The 19,712-nt window shown below is 42.1% G+C and overlaps 1 protein-coding gene across 1 annotated transcript in view; it reads right to left on the reverse strand.

Moving 5' to 3' along the window:
- The window catches only part of usp54b (ubiquitin specific peptidase 54b), a 206,017-nt gene that overhangs the window by 48,583 nt on the left and 137,722 nt on the right, over positions 1-19,712 (reverse strand). Inside the window, exons 12-15 of the mRNA XM_034193455.1 lie at positions 16,675-16,932; positions 7,270-7,656; positions 6,998-7,116; positions 6,739-6,897 (exon numbers count right to left, since the gene is read on the reverse strand). Coding sequence (XP_034049346.1) covers positions 6,739-6,897; positions 6,998-7,116; positions 7,270-7,656; positions 16,675-16,932 — 923 coding nt within the window. The remainder of the gene's footprint in view (positions 1-6,738; positions 6,898-6,997; positions 7,117-7,269; positions 7,657-16,674; positions 16,933-19,712) is intronic.

Here is a 19,712-nt window from a genome sequence, read left to right on the forward strand (position 1 = left end):
TATAAGCTCCCCAGCTACTACAGGAACATCCACAGGCATATGCAATTTTCTACAAACTTCAAATGGAGAAACAAATGAAAGGATGGAGATAAGGAGGAAGAGGAGGTCACAAAAATGCACAGAAGAAAACATGATAACATGACCTTCAAGCTGCTCTGGAAAAGAGTGTAATGTGCAGTAAAATATAACCAGACTACAACAGTAAAACCCCCACGACTGCAAAATAATTGCTTTGTCCAGTTTTATTTCTGTGTGAGCGAAAGGTGAGACTGAAATCCAAAACAACCCACTCTGTGAATGTCCGGAATGTACAGGACACAAATGCTGATTTCTTTTGCGGCTAAATGCATGCAAACTCCTTTTTGCGGGGTTGTGTAGCGGTACGCACACTCTTGCACATCTGTTCATTCGCTATATTTACCACGGTATATGCCAAGGGTTTTCCAAAGTCTTGGAATTACAAACAGTCATGGTCAGAATTACTGGCACTGCTATATTTTATGTACACATTTTAATATATGGCAAGAAATAAATGCAAACAAAGCAATTCTGTTTCAACAAAATATTTTTAAAAATGTCCAAAGTGATTTGGCAACAACAAAACAAAATGAGCTCAAAGTGAAACAAAAAATTCTGACATAAAATGTATGTTGGACACAGTTATCGGCACCCTTTGCTGAATTTACAGTAAATCGTCACTTTTACAGCCAGTTTTCTTTAGACACATCAGGGGATGGATACATGAACATTTCCAAAATACTGAATATGTCTTGGACTTTATTTACATCAGTCTTTTAGAAATGCAAACAGAATGGTAAATCTGTCTGGAGGAGGCAGCTCTCAAAAACTGAGTGACCGTGTAACAAGGAGACTAGTGAGGGAAGCCACCAAGACACCCAAGACAACTCTGAATAAGTGACAGGTTTTTGTGACTGTGATTGGAGAAAATTGTGCATAGTGCAACTTTTGTCTATTGCACCACCACTCACAGCCTCATAGTGAAGTATAGTGGAAAAGGATTTTCATACAACAAAACAGATCAAATCTAGGCTTGTATCTCTCATGTACCTGCTGGCAGACTGCACCTGAAATGTCACATCTTCTTTTTAAGAAAATCCTCTTAAGACTGAGTACTCAGAAAAGTAACCATTAATTACTTTGCTAATTAATCAATCTTAATAGTAACCACGTTAGATTACTACTTACCTTATTAGTTACAAGTTGTCCGCAGCTGCTATTAAAGTAACTGCATACAGCTGCAAATGAAGTAACTGTATAAAGTAACTAAAAAAGTAACTAATAAAGTAAGTGTGGCAACACTGGTGGCGACCTCGAATGGGGAAAAAAATAAGAGAGCAGCCAAAAGGACTTACTTTTTATACATAACATATAGGTGTGCCAGTAATTCTGACCGTGACTGTATTGTATTGGGGCATTGTGCTTTACTGTCAGTATAGACACCATGTGGTATATGCTAGGCATGTGGTGATTAATTTGTGTGTGTGTGTGTGTGTGTGTGTGCGGTGATTAATTGATACGAATCAGTATCTAGATACAAATGTGTGCGAAGCGAGTGTATTGATTCATTCAGTGTGCATCGATTCAATTGCCGGGCGAAATCGTGATGCATTGCATCGATTTTTTCCGAGGCACGCTGAATGTACTTCGCGTTGTGTTTTGAACATGGACGGAAGCCAGAAGGCACATTTCTACCGCAACAAACATGGAGGTACGCGAGAACCACAGCAAGTGGTTGGAAGAGGTTTTGATGCACCTAAAAGATTTAAATAGGTGTTTGGAGATACTTTGTTTTTTAAAAAAAGATGGGAAACTTGACAAGACACAGGTCATTTGTAAAAAATGCTGTGGCGACTGCTGCTCCCATAACTCATATTCTTCTGAGGCAGATTGTTAACCGAGCTCCAGCAAAACTTGTGAGAAAAGTATCTCAAATTACTTTTGCCAAGGCAGTACTCTGTCAATGAGTGACTCACTTTAAGTCACTCATTGAGAGTGATGTTGTCTTACTGTTTACTGTTTTAAGTTCTGACAGTGTGATGAAACGGGTTCCACATATGAGGGAACCGAATGCTGTTCCTTAATGTTAAATCTGGTAAATTTGCTGCTTATAAGGAGTAAAACAAATCTACCTCTAGTAGAATCAGAAGAAAAAGAAGAATACCATAGTACCACACTGAATTGCAGCTTCTAATTTTCTATGAAAATTTTTGGTATTATTTCTTTGCATCATGTTGAATTGCATCATATCACACCAAATCGCATTGTATCACATTGTGAGGAATTGAATCGTCATCAAATACATCAAATATGTTTGTTTTGTGAACTGTTCTGTAATTTGTGTCTGTAGCATGGCCCAAGCAGAGGGCCACCGCTTTGAGTCTGGTCTGCTTGAGGTGTCTTCATCAGAGGGAGTTTTTCCTTACCACTGTTGCTCTGGGGGTTGGTAAGGTTAGATCTTACTTGTGTGAAGCGCCTTGAGGCAACCTTGTTGTGATTTGGCACTATATAAATGAAAATAAATTGAAATTGAAATTTCACAGTGGAGATGGAAGTTATTTAATTTCTATTGTGTAAATGCTTGTAAAATTCTACTTGAACAACTCAAAAGTAATGTACTTTCCCTCTTCTAATGTCCTGGTTCTTCATGATAATCCACAGTAAGCATGTAATGATTCATTCTCTTTCAACGTGTATTTTTTCAGCCGTGATTTGAGCCTTTAATATTTGATCAGCGCTGATTCAATTGAAGTCAATTTGACACTTCCAAGAATCTGCATAAACAGAACTATTAGGAAACATAAGTTAAGATTTATTCAGGAATTAAAAAGGATGGAAGACAAATCAGATCAAATTTGTGAGAACAGCAACATCTCAAGGTACGTTCAGAGACACGTCACAGTGTTTGCAGTACTTTAAGCCCCGGTCACACGGCACAAACAAAGGACACCAAAGCCAAAACGAAACAAGAAATCTGAACTTGCGTTGACTTTCAGAGACGTCGTTTAACTGTCGTCCATCTTCATTCCTGTAGCTGGCGCTTTGTCAGAATTTTCAAACTGTTGAAAAATGTGAACGAATCCCGACGACAACTTCAATTCGTCCGTATTCCATTTTGCTTTCTGTCTTGACGGTTCCTCATCATTTGCGTAGTTGATGTACCGTCAGCGCTCCGTGTGACTGTCATCCAACTTCGTCAAACCTCCCAAGTCTGACGACTTGCATGAATATTGACGACTTCTGAACGGATCAATAACTAAAGATCCGACGAGCTGAATGTGACTCATCCATGTGTGGGACAAAAAGCAACATTGTTATACAGAAACAATAGCGGCAAGAACTTTTGATCAGCTACTTTATCTGTTGCAGCCGTCTCTGGCTGCAATGTGCATGTGTGCACACACACTGTTGTAGTGAAGACAGATCTGTTGTCAAGACAACTAGCTCTCGCAGCAGCAAAGCATCAAGGTCGCCGTTCGCTTCATTTTTCTTTTGTTAGTTTCGGTTTCATTTCATTCTTTTTTGCGCTCTGCATTCGCAGGCTTTTCGGTAATGGGAGAAGTGCCGGCTGATTCGTCCACTTTTTCCTCGACGATTTGGGGCTTTGTGACTTTTTTTCCTTCATTCAGCTAACGCCGTGTGACCGGACCTTTACTAAGCCGGTACCAGGAAACAGAGTAGAAGCCTAGGAGAAAACAGTTTTCACCTTGTTACTCTAGCCTAGGATATTACCTCTACTGCAATGGTTCTCAAAATGGTCCTCAAGGACCACCTGACGTACATATTTTCCATCTTTCCCTGCTCTGCCACATGTTGATTAACTCATTCAGGTGTGCAGCCAATCAAGTGCTAACAGACACCTGAAATGCAGGATGCCCTTCCAGACCCAATGCCACATTATGTGGAGAATGGGGGGGGTCTTAAACCCGGACATTTCTGGTTTGGAAGCAACAAACTGTTTGACCACCACGCTGCCCACTGGTAGGATAATGTAATGTATTACGTGTGCTTTGATATAAATCTTTCAGTTTTCTAAGTGCTCTATTATTGTGTTGTGGTTCAGCCTAAAGAGAACATTCCATCAATTAGCTTCTTTCAATGTCCCTCGCAGACGAAATGCTGTTGCATGTTGTATGTGAAAAAGCCCCTGCATTGTTTAATCACACATAATTATCTGCATCAACCAAAAGCCAGAGAGATGTGCAGCAGCACAAAATTAAAAATCATTTATTTTTCAAATGCGCAATGATGGTACAGTATGTGCTAGTGCACGTACAGCTCCTACAGACTTTTAAAATATTAATTTAGAACTGACACAGATGCACATTCCTGAACAGTCCAGCAGGTGTCAGTGTTCACCATGTGGTGGCACAGCACCCGCAGTCTTACCTTTCACATCAATGTTCAAAAATCTTGTGTTGCAAAGGTTTTGAAGCATTTCAAAGCAGTTGTTTCAACTTACCATCACTAATTTGCAGCACAGATGCAAAGTTGTGGCACCATCCTGATTTATATATTCTTTGATACGGGTTTTAATTTCTGGTTCTGTTGTATATTTCAGTCTGTTTTTGCCAGGATATTGGGCATCATGTTTCTCGTTCACCGTTTTTGATCATTTACTGTACTTGCATGTTGGAACTCCCCCCGCTCTAGCATCTTCCCATCCCCCCCTTTTTTTCTTTTCTGAAATCTGGTTAAATGCTGACACTAAATTAAATACATTTTTATTAATTTTGTTTAAACACCCACCCAAATAAAATTAATTAATTAATGACCTCAACACATCATAAAAAGCAAAAAAATATAGGTTTTTCATCACTTCTGTGTCTTACCTGTGACAATGTCATCAGTGTGCGCTGGCCTTTCCCAAGTGCCATAAATGCATGGAGTGACCCACCATAAGTTTTGTTTTGCATGGGGATTTTTAAAAAATATATTAATTATTTTACACAAGCAGGCAAGGGTTGTTTAATTTGCAGTTAGTAGTAGTGGCATGACAATGATGTCATTTTGAGAGTTTAAAATACGTGAGGTGCGCACAAGGTTGTATGAATCTGACACTGTCTCGACGTAAACACCGTGAGTTTTTTGTGATTAAATTAGACATTTTACTGAAATATATAAAGGGGTAAGTGATCCAATTAATGCAATATTGGCTGCGCATCCATACAGCTGCCTACTCCCCCCATTTAGGCAGAATTTTGAGAGGAACGCGCAGGGAATTACAACATGCGAGTACAGGATTCAGCTTTCGTTAAACTATCCAGCAGGTGGCCGGCACATCTATGGGATATTGCACTGGCAAAACAATGTTGCGTTTTTCCATAAATTTAGTGCACCAAACCTCACCAGATACAATAGCATTTGCTCCCATGATATATTCTTGTAATGTAATTTTGTGAGTTAGAAAATGATAATTGATTGTTTTTGATTCACTGTCGACACAAACTCATTGGGATGGAGTGATTCATTCACTCATCCACTATGTTTTTTACTGTCCACGTTTTACACAATTTTATGGAAATACAAACTCTTTAAGCACTTTGAGGGTCTGATGCAGATGGAAAAGTGCTATATAAATGCAGTCCATTTACCAATTTTTTACTTTAATAATATTACTTTGTATGCACCAAACTGAATTCCATTTATCTCCAATGTACTAGGTTGTGTTAATGTCTGAGCTAGTTATCGCAAAATCTCAGTAGATGAACCAAACTTTTGTAGGAGAGTATGACTACATTCGCATACTCATACTACCTTACTATATAGTAGACATACAATTAGAGCGTCATGATCTGTAGGGTATTCAAATACTCAGTAGGCATTTAATAGAAGTTGAACTGTACCCAGATTATCTACTACCTCAATAGTACCTAAACAGACCACAAAATACTATCCCATGAGGCAGAAGTGGCAGTCTGGTAACTGAAGAAGAATTGATTCCAAAGAAAATTCAAAGATGACAGCGGACATAGTACATGGAAAAGGTAGCAGCATCCAAGGTGCCAAGGCATTGTTCAAATATACATCAGGAACCCTTTAAAAAAAGTCTGTCATTGCAAAAGAGATTTTTTTTTCACAGAATGCAGGTTAGGTAGGACAGGTAAGACAGTGGTGTTCAAAATTCTGCCTGGGGGTGGGGGGAGGGAGGAGCGCAATGCACTAGAATGGCCAATATCATGCACATTGAATGCCAATTTAAATAAAATATCTAAATTCATCACAAATAAAAATATATCAAAAATAACTCACCTGACTGTGTCAACTGTTAGTCCTTTTCTCATTCATTAGATGTATTCCATGCAATTTTATTTAATTTCAGGTGGGTGTTTAGCCAACTTTCTTCAAAAAAGGGGGTGGGCGGATGCTTGGCATTGTGTCCTCCGACGGGGCAAATACCATATGTCTGAATTGTATATGTACTACTCACTTACTTTGAGTACGTACTGCGGTAACAGCTAGGTAGTAGCTTCCTAATAGATTTAGATCAAGGGTATGTCTTTTAAATTTGTGTGAACCACTCATTTAAAAGTAAAGCTCTAAGTGGAGTTACAAGCACATAATGTTGCTTTGTGCAGTTTTAAATAAAGGATCCGCCTCGTGTATTTTTATGTTAAACTCCTGCAGCCCTGAAAATCTTACAGTGTGACCTCCCATACTTCCATTATCTCCGTTCTTCCCTCCATTTTATATCCGTCTGTGTCCCACTTTCATTCATACCCTGGTGTTGGAGCTGGTCCAGGTCCATGAATTTGCTGGGTTTAGGGTTGAATCCCATGGCTGCTTCCCGCTCTGCCTCTCTTCGCTTCTGCTGTTCCTGCTGGTGAGCTCTCCTCGCCACCTCCTCCTGCAGCTCATCCAGCTCACTGCGCCCTAAGCCTGAACGCAAGACGTAGACAGTGATTGGGAAAGAAAAGAAAACCGTTTTTTTTTTTTCTTTCAAACACAAATCAATTCAATGCGAGTGTGCATACAGCACCTGCACTGCTGCGGCTTTGTGAAGGTAACTCCTGCAAAATGGCACCGCTGCTTTTTGACTTTGGCACAGAGCGCCATGAAGGCCCTGACATCAGCACCCGCTTCTGTTGTCCCACCTCTCTGAAACCAAAGTGTGCGTTTGAGCCAATAAATGTGTGCATGGAAAATTCCACTTCATGGAACATTACTTTTTTGTTGTTGTTAATGCACAGAAAAACCACAACAGGGAAGATCTAAGGCAGAAACAGCAAGTGTAACTAACATGCTCCTCACCTATCAGGGCTGCTGCTGTTCCTCTCACTGCTCTCGTAGCCACTCTCCATCCTCTGAATTAGACGTGGCTGGTGCTCCACCCCTCTCAGAGGTGGAGGGGCAGGGGGACCCATTGTCCGACCGCTGCTCAGAGACCTGGGCTGTCCGACCAGCCCAAACTCCGCCTCCAGCTCCCTCTTTTCCCTCCCTTCCACGTCTTCTAACCCTGGCTGTGTTGGTAGAGCAGGTCCTGCCAAAGGGACGGAGTCCTGGGGTTCTTGTTGGAGAGGTGGCCCAGGTACGGTGTTGTAGCCCAAAAAGGAGCCTCTCTGGCATGTGAAGATGCTGTCGATATTTAGAGCCTCTCTTCTGGGCCTCCAGGTTGGCCTGTAGTGACCTCCAGAAGAACTGGAGAGCATGCATGGAAGAGATTAAGAAATGGAAGGAAGAGGTTGAGAGAAGAAGTCCTGTATACTGTTGACCCTTAGACCTACTGGTACCGGCACTTATCCCCAGATGAGAGTCTCCAACTCCCCCCTGGATCAGATGCCAGTCCATCTCAGGTTACTTCCCCACCAAAGGTTGATATCCATCCATAGCTGGGTGGAGTGGGACAAGGCAGATGAAGAGTCTTGTCCGACAACACCAGCAGGTAGCATGACAGGGAATCAAATCCGGGTACATAACAGTATTCCAACGGTAGTCCCAATGAGCTACAAGCTTGAGAGAACAGATTTTTGAAAGCTACTGGAAATGTTCTCATTGTTAAAAATACATATCTTAAAAGATGTTAAATTTCAGCAATGAGCCAAATGGTCATTAAGCTTCAACCCTTTATAGTTTGTTGAATGCAATTGACCTTTATTTAATGAAGATGGTCTCTGGAGACTGAAATTTCATTTAAAGAGTACTGCTGCATAAATATAATGCATTATCCTGCCCCCTAGTTAGAAAAGCCCCAAAATATGATAAAGATACCACCATAGTGTGTTACATCACATACGCATTAGTTCTGGAAGGTGATAATAATGCTTACACTGGCATCATATTAACACTTTCAACACAAAATTTCACTGTAATTTGCTGCTATCCATCCATAATTTGTTTTTTCCTACATGTCATATCAGGTAACAAGTCAGGGCATGTGTGAATTTGGTCGAAGTGCACACGAAGTGCACATGAAGCAGGAATTGTATTCAAAATGTGCAAATTTGTAGCTGCCTCGAACAGCTCGTACACCTGTTGCTACAACTATTTGCGCACACCAGTGGCTGAAAGACAGAGTGTGCGCTGTGAGAACCCACTGAACCCTCTCGCGGCGGGTGTCGGCCAAATTCCAGCTGACAAACATGAACATCTAACACCGCTCGTTTGGCACTTAGAAAATGTGTGGCCATTCGTACTATCATCACGAAAACAGTCAGCAGACAATCACTGTTGATCTGGATGTGAAATTTGTCTAAGTGACCCATAACTGTGGAGTTGCTAAGTGCACATGTGACATGCCAGAGTGTCGGCTCCCCCCACAACACATGTGCGTGTGTCGTGCGCTCCTACCCACTCTCCATCCCCCGACATGTGCATGTGTGTGGTTCGCGCCCCCCCCCCCGCAGGCAATCACAGAGTGACACCTTAATCTGTGCGCTGAACAGACGGCAGCTGTTGACAACTCTGGTCCTGGACATCAGACCTGCACCGTGTTTTGATGGACACGCGTGTGTGTGTGCTTGCTGTCCTCACATCAAAATATATAAAAACATATATCGCTTCTGCGACAGGCTGCAGAGTGCGCACATTGACAGGCTATCCCCGCTGGACCGGATCGCCATGTGGACATGCAGCAGGCGATCTGAATGTCACGTCTGTCTGACAGGACAGTGAGCGGCGCGCTGCAGGACCATATGACAGGCCAACAGCACAACAAATAGGCCACTTTCATTCACATATCAGCAGAGATACACTGTACCAAATGCTGTTTGTTCAGTTATGACAGTTTTGTTTTTTCATTTTTTCAATTTTATTTTTTTAGAAAATACGTAAAGTTTCCATCTGGTAATCAGAGCCTGTGGGCTCAAATCCCGTGAGTGGCCTTTTTTATTTATTTATTTGTTTTTATTTTATTTTTATTTAATAAAAAGTGGGTTCTGTATTTCCTCCCCTTTTATGCATTAGTGAATATCAACCCAGTGATATTCACTAATTATACAGCTGGTTTTTATTTTATTTTCCTCCGTATCAGCAGTGCGATGTGGTGCAGCTCATCCCACAGTGTGAGCAGCTGTAGCAGCTCACACGGTTTTCCTGCTTGAAAGACACTGTCGTGTGTATGAACCATCGCACCACCTGCCCGTTGGCGCAATGTTTCGTGGTGCGTTAATTCGAATGGTTTTGAGCTGTTTCGCCATAATTCGAACAAATTCACACTATGTGTGAACACAATCACCCAAGCGATGCACTGGTCCATCCTCACCTCTCGGAAGTTTACATCTATGTGCAAGAAGGTGATGAGTGGACGTCATCTTGGCCTTTTACAGTTGTTGGAGTACTCGGCAAAGAGCCACCTATATGCTGGGTCATGTTTAGGGAAGTATACCATATGGCTGCAGTGTCGTTGACATTCCCTCAAAATCCAAGTGCTACACCCCAACAAAAACCTGAGTATCCCTAAGTAGCCACTGACTTGATACAAAGTTAGCAGTACTCAAGGATTCCCCAGAAAGACCACATACAAAAGACATGCAGGAATTGGCTTAAGTCACTGGTGAGAGTCCAGGTCTCACAACCACCAGGACCCTGTAGACTTGAACCTACGTTCTCCTGCAAAGATATTTGTATCACCAAATGCATCTGTCCAGCAATCTCATGAGTCCATAAACTCTTCCTAGATGTCTCTCTATTTCATGGGCTGATCTCATGAATGTTAAAGCCAAGATGAATGAATCTGTCAACAAGTTCAACAGGTTCACTATTAAAAGACACATTTCAGAGCACTGATTCCAGAAAGTGACAAAGTATGGCTCTTAGACTTGACCTTACCCAACACCCAGTCAATGTAAACATTAAATTCTATTTCAATGCCATTGATTTGTAAGCCACAAAATCACAACACATGACAACCCAAGACACTTCACAATAGTAAGGTCTATCCCAGAGCAAGCCCACTGGCAACAGTGGTAAGAAAAAACTGCCTCTGGTGTTTTGTTGATTACAGGAAGAATCCCAAAGCAGACTAGATGCAGTGGACTGACCATCAGCTTTGGCCATACTAACAATAACAGAATAACAAATAACACAGCTTAACAAAGAAATGTCAAACATGTAAAAGAGAGAAACACTGCAGCTAAGCAATCCAAATACATAACATTCAATCAGGGAATAGTCATCCCCAAACATAGAGGGCACAAATTAAAACAGAAGCAAGAACACATTAGTAATATGCCAGAATGTACTGGGAGGGAGTCAAACATTGCCTCAGTCTCATGCAAAGGCCAGCTGTGATATCCAGAAACTTACTGTGGACCCTGTGAATGAGTACCTGCAGAGTTAAGACATGGCTGATGGCTGTCTTCTTGTGTGTAAAACCCGACTGCTCGTCGGTTAGCAATAAGCACATGGTACTGCAACCTACTGAGAATGACCCTTGGAAGTACAGTGCTCGGCACAGAGAGCAGTATAATGCCTCTGTATTGTTGCAATTCAGGCAATCTCCCTGTCTTTCTAGAGAGGGCCACGTTCTTTCTTCTAGGGTCTCTGAAAATGGAAGGAAATGTTGCTTGCAGCAGGATCCATGCATTTGTCTCTTCTAGACTGGACGACTGCAATGTTCTATATTCTGGTTTACCACAGTCCAACATTAGGGGTCTCCAATTGGTTCAAAATGCTGCTGCCAGACTCTTCACAGGAAGAAGAAAGTTTGACCACATTACACCCATTTTCTTGTCTCTTCACTGGCTTCCTGTCTCTGTGAGATCTGATTTTAAGGTTCTGCTGTTAACCTATAAAATTATTCATGGACTAGCCCCTACCTACTTAGCTGATCTAGTCAAACACTACATACCGGCCCAGGCTCTACGTTCTCATGGTGCAGGGCTACTTTGTGTCCCTAGGGTGAATAAAAAGTCTGTGGGCCACAGAGCCTTCTCTTATTGTGCACCTGTTTTCCGGAATGATCTCCCTATGGCAATAAAACAGATATATTCTCCCTCTCGTATGGCTAGCATACTGACATAGTATGGTACTATGCTTCCTATCTTTTTTAAATTCATTCTATTTCTATTCTATACAACTTTATCTAAAGTCTGGGTCTGTTAGTGAAGCTTAGGGCTAGCGGCTGGCGATCACCTTAGTATTTTCTATGCTTTCCTGTTGTTTAGTGCTGATGAATTATACCTCAAGTGTAGTTTTTCTGGCCGACTGATTCTGCTGTTTTTTTTTTCCTCTCTGTCCGAGGTGCGGATGACATCACAATGTCACAGGCTGGATTTCAGACTGCAGAATTTCTGAAACGGCATGGAATGTAGAACAGACTCTGCCGCGGGAACAGACCCACTGAAGGGCATGACCACTGCTGGATAACCCCTGGTAATGGACTGGATGCCTGCATGGACTTCATCTTTTGTTGTGTTATGTTCCGTTTTGTAAAACTTTGCAAATTCTTGTAAATGTTAGAATGGCCTAAGCAGTAGGTCACGCCTTTGAGTCTGGTCTGCTTGAGGTTTCTTCCTCAATGTCATCAGGGGAGTTTTTCCTTACCACTGTCACCTGAGTGCTTGCTCTAGGGGTTGGTAAGGTTAGACCTTACTTGTGTGAAGGACCTTGAGGCAGCTTTGCTGTGATTTGACGCTATATAAACTAAATAAATTGAACTGAATTGCAGCAGGTGGCACAGGACTTGGTGGTTAGCAATGCTGCTTCACAGCAAGAAGATCATGGGATTGCTTCCCACCCGGGGCCTTGTGGAGTTTACATATTCTCCCTGTGTTCACATAGGTTCCCTCCAGGTGCTCCGGCTTTCTCCCACATCCAAAGACATGCCGGTTAGGTGAATTGGAAACTTTAAATTAACCGTGTGTATGTGTGTGTGTGTGTTGGTGTGAATGTCTGTCTGTGTGGCATTGTGATAGACTGGTGTCCTGTCCAGGGTGTACCCTCCTCATGCCCCATGGCTACTGGGATAGGCTCCAGCCCCTCCGTGATCCTTAATTGGAGTTAGCGAGTATGTACAATGAATGAATGCATGTTGCTTGAAACACCAGAAACAGTGTCTCCACCTTTCAGAAGATGCTGAAACGTAGTTGATGTTATTAACTGCACCAATCAGTATTAGAGTACAAGGTCAAGCCATGCTGCTCAGGATACTGGAACCATGATCCCAGTCTCTGATGTTTTCTAAGGCGACGAGCACTGAACAATTTCGCCACTATCACTGCTAGAACTGTGCCAAGTGATGTCCTCATAACCAGCCCTGTGACCTCTATAGAGGTTGCAGCCCTCTATTACAAGGCTCGTTGAGGTTACAGGGATGGCTGAGGACATCAGTTGGTTACCTGGCCTATAGGGCAGTAATCGATCACCAAATCAAGCAGGGAGTAAAAAGTCTCCTTCACCCATTTATCGCTCAACACGTTTGGAAATAGCACTGAACACCAGACAAAACATCTAAAGACTGTCTATATCTGAGCCTAATGATATGGTCATTAAGAGAGGTTTATGTACCCCAGAATTCTGAACACTTCCAGGCCTGTAATCCTTGAGGGAGATTGGAGTGCCTTGTAAAGCAGAGCACTACTGCAATGCAGAGGTCTTCAACCTCTCTCAACAGCACTGCAAGATGGTCATCTTTGCTCAAAGAAAAAATTGTTCCAGGTGGCCACCCTGCATGAGCTATTTCAAGTTTGGACCTCAGTATTACTGTGCAGAGGATGACTCCCTCGCACTGCACCCACTGCCACCCTCCAGAGACAAAACAAGACTCAGGTGGCATTTTCCCATTAGCATAACAATGTGTACTATCCTCCAATCAAAGGTGGCAGCAGACATGATGACTAAAGGCATTTTGACACTTAACACGAATTTGATCCACGCACTGGTACACAATCTTCCATGCCAGTGAGTAAATGCATTGCAAACTGTTGTAAACAGTTTCATGTAAACAGCGTACCAGCAAAGAAAATTTTGAAATGTTCAAAATTTCTGGCACTCATTAATTTCGTGCCACTTGCATGAACATTGCGCAGCCTATTCGAAAGCATTGTGTGTCACTGTGTGTCAATGCACGTCGTTGCGCGCAAGGCATCTGAACAATTATGACAAGATGTTACATCTATAATAAACATAACTTTACAGATACATTGTCTAAACTAATGAGAAGGAATGAAACTGTAACTGTTTTACCAATCCATTACAATATATATTATCAATGATTACCTTTGAGACAAGATTCTAAATGCATTCTCCACCATACGACGCGCACGAGACAGCCTGCAGCTGTAGATAATTCATCTGTGATTCTGGGAGCAATGACAGAATGGTTTCATCAGCCAACTTCTGAGCAAATGTGCCATTGGCTAAGAAATTATTATTTTATATAGTGTGGCATCAAGCAGGACAAAGCAAGACACATTGGCACAATGAATTGCATGGCATGGCAGTGCGGGGATCAAATTCGTGTTAAGTGTCAAAATGCCTTTAGTTCCACAGACTGCAAAAACAAGATATCTTCTTTTTTGATGTTGAGCTTTAAAAGCAATTAATTTTATGGTGCTTGGAATGCAAAATCAAACAGCCAACTACTAAAAACATGTCATCTGCAGGTTGAAAGACCACCTACAGTACATTCCCAGATGCAGTTTAACATAGTGGCCAAGAGGAATTAGTAGTGTTTTCCTTCAAGAGGCCATATATATTTGTTTAAGTAAACCAATATAGTGTTCCACTTTGGTGAATGTCAACACCCAGTTTGGTGTGGCAACCAATCCCAAGCTCAGTGGTGGGCAGAGCTAACCAAAAAGTTAGCTTCGATAACCGCTAAGTCGCTAACTGAAAAGTTAGAGAGTGCAGAGCTGCAGCGGTATCACACATCAAAGCCGTTGTGCAGGACTGCATTTCAGCTGCACATCTTTTATTCTACACTGCATCCTTTTCATCATATCTCCCATTGTTGGAAGTCATTTGAATGGTCATTGGTCCTGCAAGAAACAGGCATCAGTTTGACCAGCTAACATTAACCTTGGACTTGCATGTTATTCATCAGAGTGATAAAGTGAAAAATCCTGGGGTGACCTTTGATCCCACCATGTCCTTTGACTCTACACATTAGAAAAAATCACTAAGAATGCTTTCTGTCACCTCCGCAATATTGTGAAGATTTGCCTCATTCTGTCTATGGTCTATGAATCCATGTCTCTATTCAGAGACATGGATTCATGCCTTTGTCTCTCGTGGATTGGATTACTAACATCACGTGTAAAATTGAATAGATTTAGATTAGCTGGCAAGCTTTGGTGTTATTGTTGGCTTACACAGTCTAAACAAGTGTTGTGCTGAGGAGTATAAAGGTTATACGAGGTCTGTCCGTAAAGTATAGGTCCTTTTTATTTTTTCAAAAACTATATGGATTTCATTCACATGTTTTTACGTCAGACATGCTTGAACCCTCGTGCGCATGCGTGAGTTTTTCCACGCCTGTCGGTGACGTCATTCGCTGTGAGCACTCCTTGTGGGAGGAGTCGTCCAGCCCCTCGTCGGAATTCCTTTGTCTGAGAAGTTGCTGAGAGACTGGCGCTTTGTTTGATCAAAATTTTTTCTAAACCTGTGAGACACATCGAAGTGGACATGGTTCGAAAAATTAAGCTGGTTTTCAGTGAAAATTTTAACAGCTGATGAGAGATTTTGAGGTGATTCTGTCGCTTTGAGGACTTCCCACGGTGCGAGACGTCGTGCAGCGCTCTCAGGCAGCGTCATCAGCCTGTTTCAAGCTTAAAACCTCCACATTTCAGGCTCTGTTGATCCAGGACGTCGTGAGAGAACAGAGAAGTTTCAGAAGAAGTCGGTTTCAGCATTTTATCCGGATATTCCACTGTTAAAGGAGATTTTTTTTAATGAAAGACGTGCGGGCGGATTGCAGCGTCGGCTCGCAGCCGCCGCGACGCTCCATCACAGGAAAAACGCCTCTGCTGGAAGCCTTAAGGACAAGTTGGAACATCTCCAGCTGATAAACAATTTCTCATATACTCACTCCACTGAAAGCCATCAAAAGCCAACTGGATTTTAACAAATGGTTATCAACACGGAGGTGTTTTTCCTGTGCCGCCGCGCCGCGTCGGCTGTGTCCCGACGCGCGGATCCGTCCGCACGTCTTTCATTAAAAAAATCTCCTTTAACAGTGGAATATCCGGATAAAATGCTGAAACCGACTTCTTCTGAAACGTCTCTGTTCTCTCACGACGTCCTGGATCAATAGAGCCTGAAATGTGGAGGTTTTAAGCTTGAAACAGGCTGATGACGCTGCCTGAGAGCGCTGAGCGACGTCTCGCACCGTGAAAAGTCCTTAAAGTGACAGAATCACCTCAAAATCTCTCATCAGCTGTTAAAATTTTCACTGAAAACCAGCTTAATTTTTCGAACCATGTCCACTTCGATGTGTCTCACAGGTTTAGAAAAAATTTTGATCAAACAAAGCGCCAGTCTCTCAGCAACTTCTCAGACAAAGGAATTCCGACGAGGGGCTGGACGACTCCTCCCACAAGGAGTGCTCACAGGCGAATGACGTCACCGACAGGCGTGGAAAAAGTCACGCATGCGCACGAGGGTTCAAGCATGTCTGACGTAAAAACATATGAATGAAATCCATATAGTTTTTGAAAAAAATAAAAAGGACCTATACTTTACGGACAGCCCTCGTATTCCCTCTTTTTATTCCAGAGTGTAATATTTCAGTTTGAGATCATGATTTCTTAAATTTACTAATTCTCCAAGACACATTTAGATCTTCTTCTGCTTCTTGATTTAGGGCAGTTGGCATCCAGCATAATGGTTCACTGCTGCCACCTTCTGTGGCCCTACCAGGAGGTAATGCTCCAGATAAAACAGCTCCCAAGATCACTGGAACTCACAAACCCCTCCACCATTATAAGGTGTTGGAATCATGTCTCCCAGTTGCCTTAGAAACACCTTGGATTCCCCCAGGAAGAGTTAGCTGACTAGGCCAAGGATAGTGAAGTGTGAGATGACCTACTAAGTCTGCTGGCACTGTGACCCAGACTTAGATAAGTGGCAGAAAATAAATGACATGAATGAATAAATGAATTTGTTACAATTTTCTTTTGTAATGTAAAATTACCACCTTTTGTAGGACCAGCGGACATAATTACATTTATATAAATATAGCAATTCATTTCTTCGAATGATGTGTCAGTGACATTGTACCTGGACTTGCTCTCACTGCTGGTGCTTTCATTCTCCCAGTGGGGCCCCCCAGCCCCACCCTCACAACCCCCCAGTCCTGAAGATGAGGAGGAGGACAGTGGACGGGAGGAGGAGGAGGAAGAGGTGAGCGGCCGACGGGAAGAGAGCAGGTAGACAGCCGTCTCCTTGTACTCCTGCAGGGGAGGAGAGGAAGGGTGCGGAGGACCCTCCACCACTGATTGTGAAGGCAAGAGCCATGGAAAGGAGAGAGAGAGTTCACTAGAAACAGTGAGCAAGAGAAAGTAAAGGCAGTAACATTTGTATTTATGCCACAGGGGGCAATTATGAAAGCCGCAGTGCAAGTAAATATGAGAATAACCACTTATGAGGCACACAAGCTGAAGAGTGTAGTAATGAAGTGCAGCAACAAGGGATAGGCAGGTGTTAACTAAACCTTAGCCGAGATTGCAACCAGACCTTTATTTGCTTTAAACATGCAAATATATTTGGTGTTGACTAGGAAATGGGACATGTGAAATTATACACATACTGCATTCATTTATGCATTGGTTATGCATGGCTTCCATAATGAGTGTGACTTTGCAGTGAGTCTGCATAACTGCAGAGGCATTATAACTGTGTAAGCAGCATAAGGAAGGCAACGTAATGCATTTCTATGGTGCTTTTACATCCAATGCGGCTGCTCAAAGCACTATACAATGATGCCTCACATTCACCCCTTCTCACACACACACACACACACACACACACACACACACACACACACACACACACACACACACACACACACACACACACTATGTCAGTATGTCAGTGTGTGACACACCTATGTCACGGGAGTGCCATCACTGAATCACATTAGCAAGACCTCAGAATATATTCATCTTGGATCACATAGGGGGTTCACAGCAACAATTTCACCAGTCATAACCCTCCCAACATCTCCAATACAGCTGCCAGACTTATCTACGCAAAGTTAGCCAAGACAAACATTTTTCTCAAATGGTGGAGAGTGACCTTCTCTTATCTTATTCCCTGAGGAGAGCTGTCTTTTGTACTTTCACATGAAAACCCCTCAGCATTAAGTGGTCACACTTAAAGGAAAAGAAAACCCACTGATAAAATACAGCTGGGAAAATAGACGGTGCTATAAACTAGCGAATGATGCGTATCAATTAAAATAAGGAGCTCTTACAACTGAAATATCTTCCTCTGAAAGTTGGCATTTAATGAGAATTCATCCAACATGGACGATTTCATAGATGCCGCCATTAAAACAATGTTAACCAATCAGCAAAAACCCACCGGATCGCTTACGGAAATGCTGTGACCTAACATGGGCACAGAAAGAACTGGAACCAGCGTTTGTTTACATGTTAACTGTTCGCGAGGATCCACTTTCTATGAGGCTTAGAGGTATAAACAGCAGCTGTCACAGCTCAGACGAGATAACATTACAATCCCGCTGTCTACAAATACAGAGAGGCAGGAGGACGACATGAAGAAGTGGCCTAAGATAACACACGATAGCATTTTTAGCTACTTAGCTCTCACTTCGGACAGGAGGCAATGAACAATCTGAAAAGCTCTGCCGCATATCAGGACCTGCACAGGAACGAGGTCGGTACCATTTTGCTAAAAGAGGTTTTGGAACACAGCTTATTTACCTTAAGGCAAACGCAGAGGCCAGCAGAAACCTTAAAATCCCACATCACAGAACCTGGGTTTGAGTTTCAGCATCAGGTACAATACAAACAGCAAGGGGGTTCATGCATCTCAGGTCAGGGCAGATCTCCAGGTGGGTAACTTTTCTAAATTATAATGTATGAACTAATGTGACAGAATACATGTGAGCCTTCATTAAAATAAACTCTAAGCCATATTTTACATCCCTCCAGGTCCAGTTGATACTGATGTGCCTGCAGCTGGTCGTCTGGACACCACCTTCCAACATTAGTGGGTGAATTTGTTACAAAGAATGTTCTGCTCTGCCTCAAATATCTGAATCTCTTAAAAATACAGCCATCACTTAACAGGTGTAATGTATAAAGACAACAAACGAGGAAAATAAAAGAAAAATAAAGAAGGATGGAAATAAGACACTTTCAGTTGTTTATTTTTTATTGTTACAAGGAAAAAAGTGTTTTTTCCATTACATTTTCAATATATGTTCCAAATTTAAAACACACACTATCTGTGTTCTATACATGTTACATTTTCCACCATAAGCATCAGTAAAAAAAAAAAAAAAAACATGATTATTCCAGAGGGGGAAACAGCCAATCAATACTTAACTGTGTTATTTGCATAATAGTGATTCTATGACTCACTTCTTGAATCCAGGTTTTTTTTTTTTCTTTTTGAAAAGCGTCTGTGCAGTCAATTCCACAGGTTGTATTAGCAACATGCTCTTTAAAAGCTTTTGGCAGTGTTGCTTTAATTGTTTCATGAGGCAATCACACAGTGAGATCCTTCATATGTTCATACATAACATCTACCCACAGTCCCACTGTGCTGCTGACCTGACCTTGTGATATTTTAAATCGGTATGCTAAATCAGCCATGAAAATTTTTTGTCTGAGTTTCATAAAAGTCATTAGAATTTGGGCCACAAACGGCATTGATGGTGAAGTGTTTGAAATTCTGAGTGGGATCCCTGCACACAGACAGGAGTCTGCATCACTCTTCAAGATGCAGGGTGTGGTGGCCCTGGTGGTGGTGGTGGACGCATTTGACATGTGATGGTGGGCCCATTTGAACAGGTGTGACTCTCCACCGCTGGGCATCACATGATGACTTTGTTAGTGCAAACAAACTCCTCACCCTGATCCATCTCATCTTGTTCATCTGAGGGCAACGATGCAGAACATGTTTATCAAGAAGTGATGCATTAGGGTTTTCATTACAACACTTTATACCATTAACCTTCCATCAACCCCACTAATTCCCACTGGTAACAGCATCACCTCTGTGCTCCAGATACCAAGAGAAAACCTGATACATTATATTAAATTCAGATTAAGATTAAAATACTGTTG

Source organism: Thalassophryne amazonica, chromosome 18, assembly GCF_902500255.1.
Source record: "Thalassophryne amazonica chromosome 18, fThaAma1.1, whole genome shotgun sequence".
NCBI lineage: Eukaryota > Metazoa > Chordata > Actinopteri > Batrachoidiformes > Batrachoididae > Thalassophryne > Thalassophryne amazonica.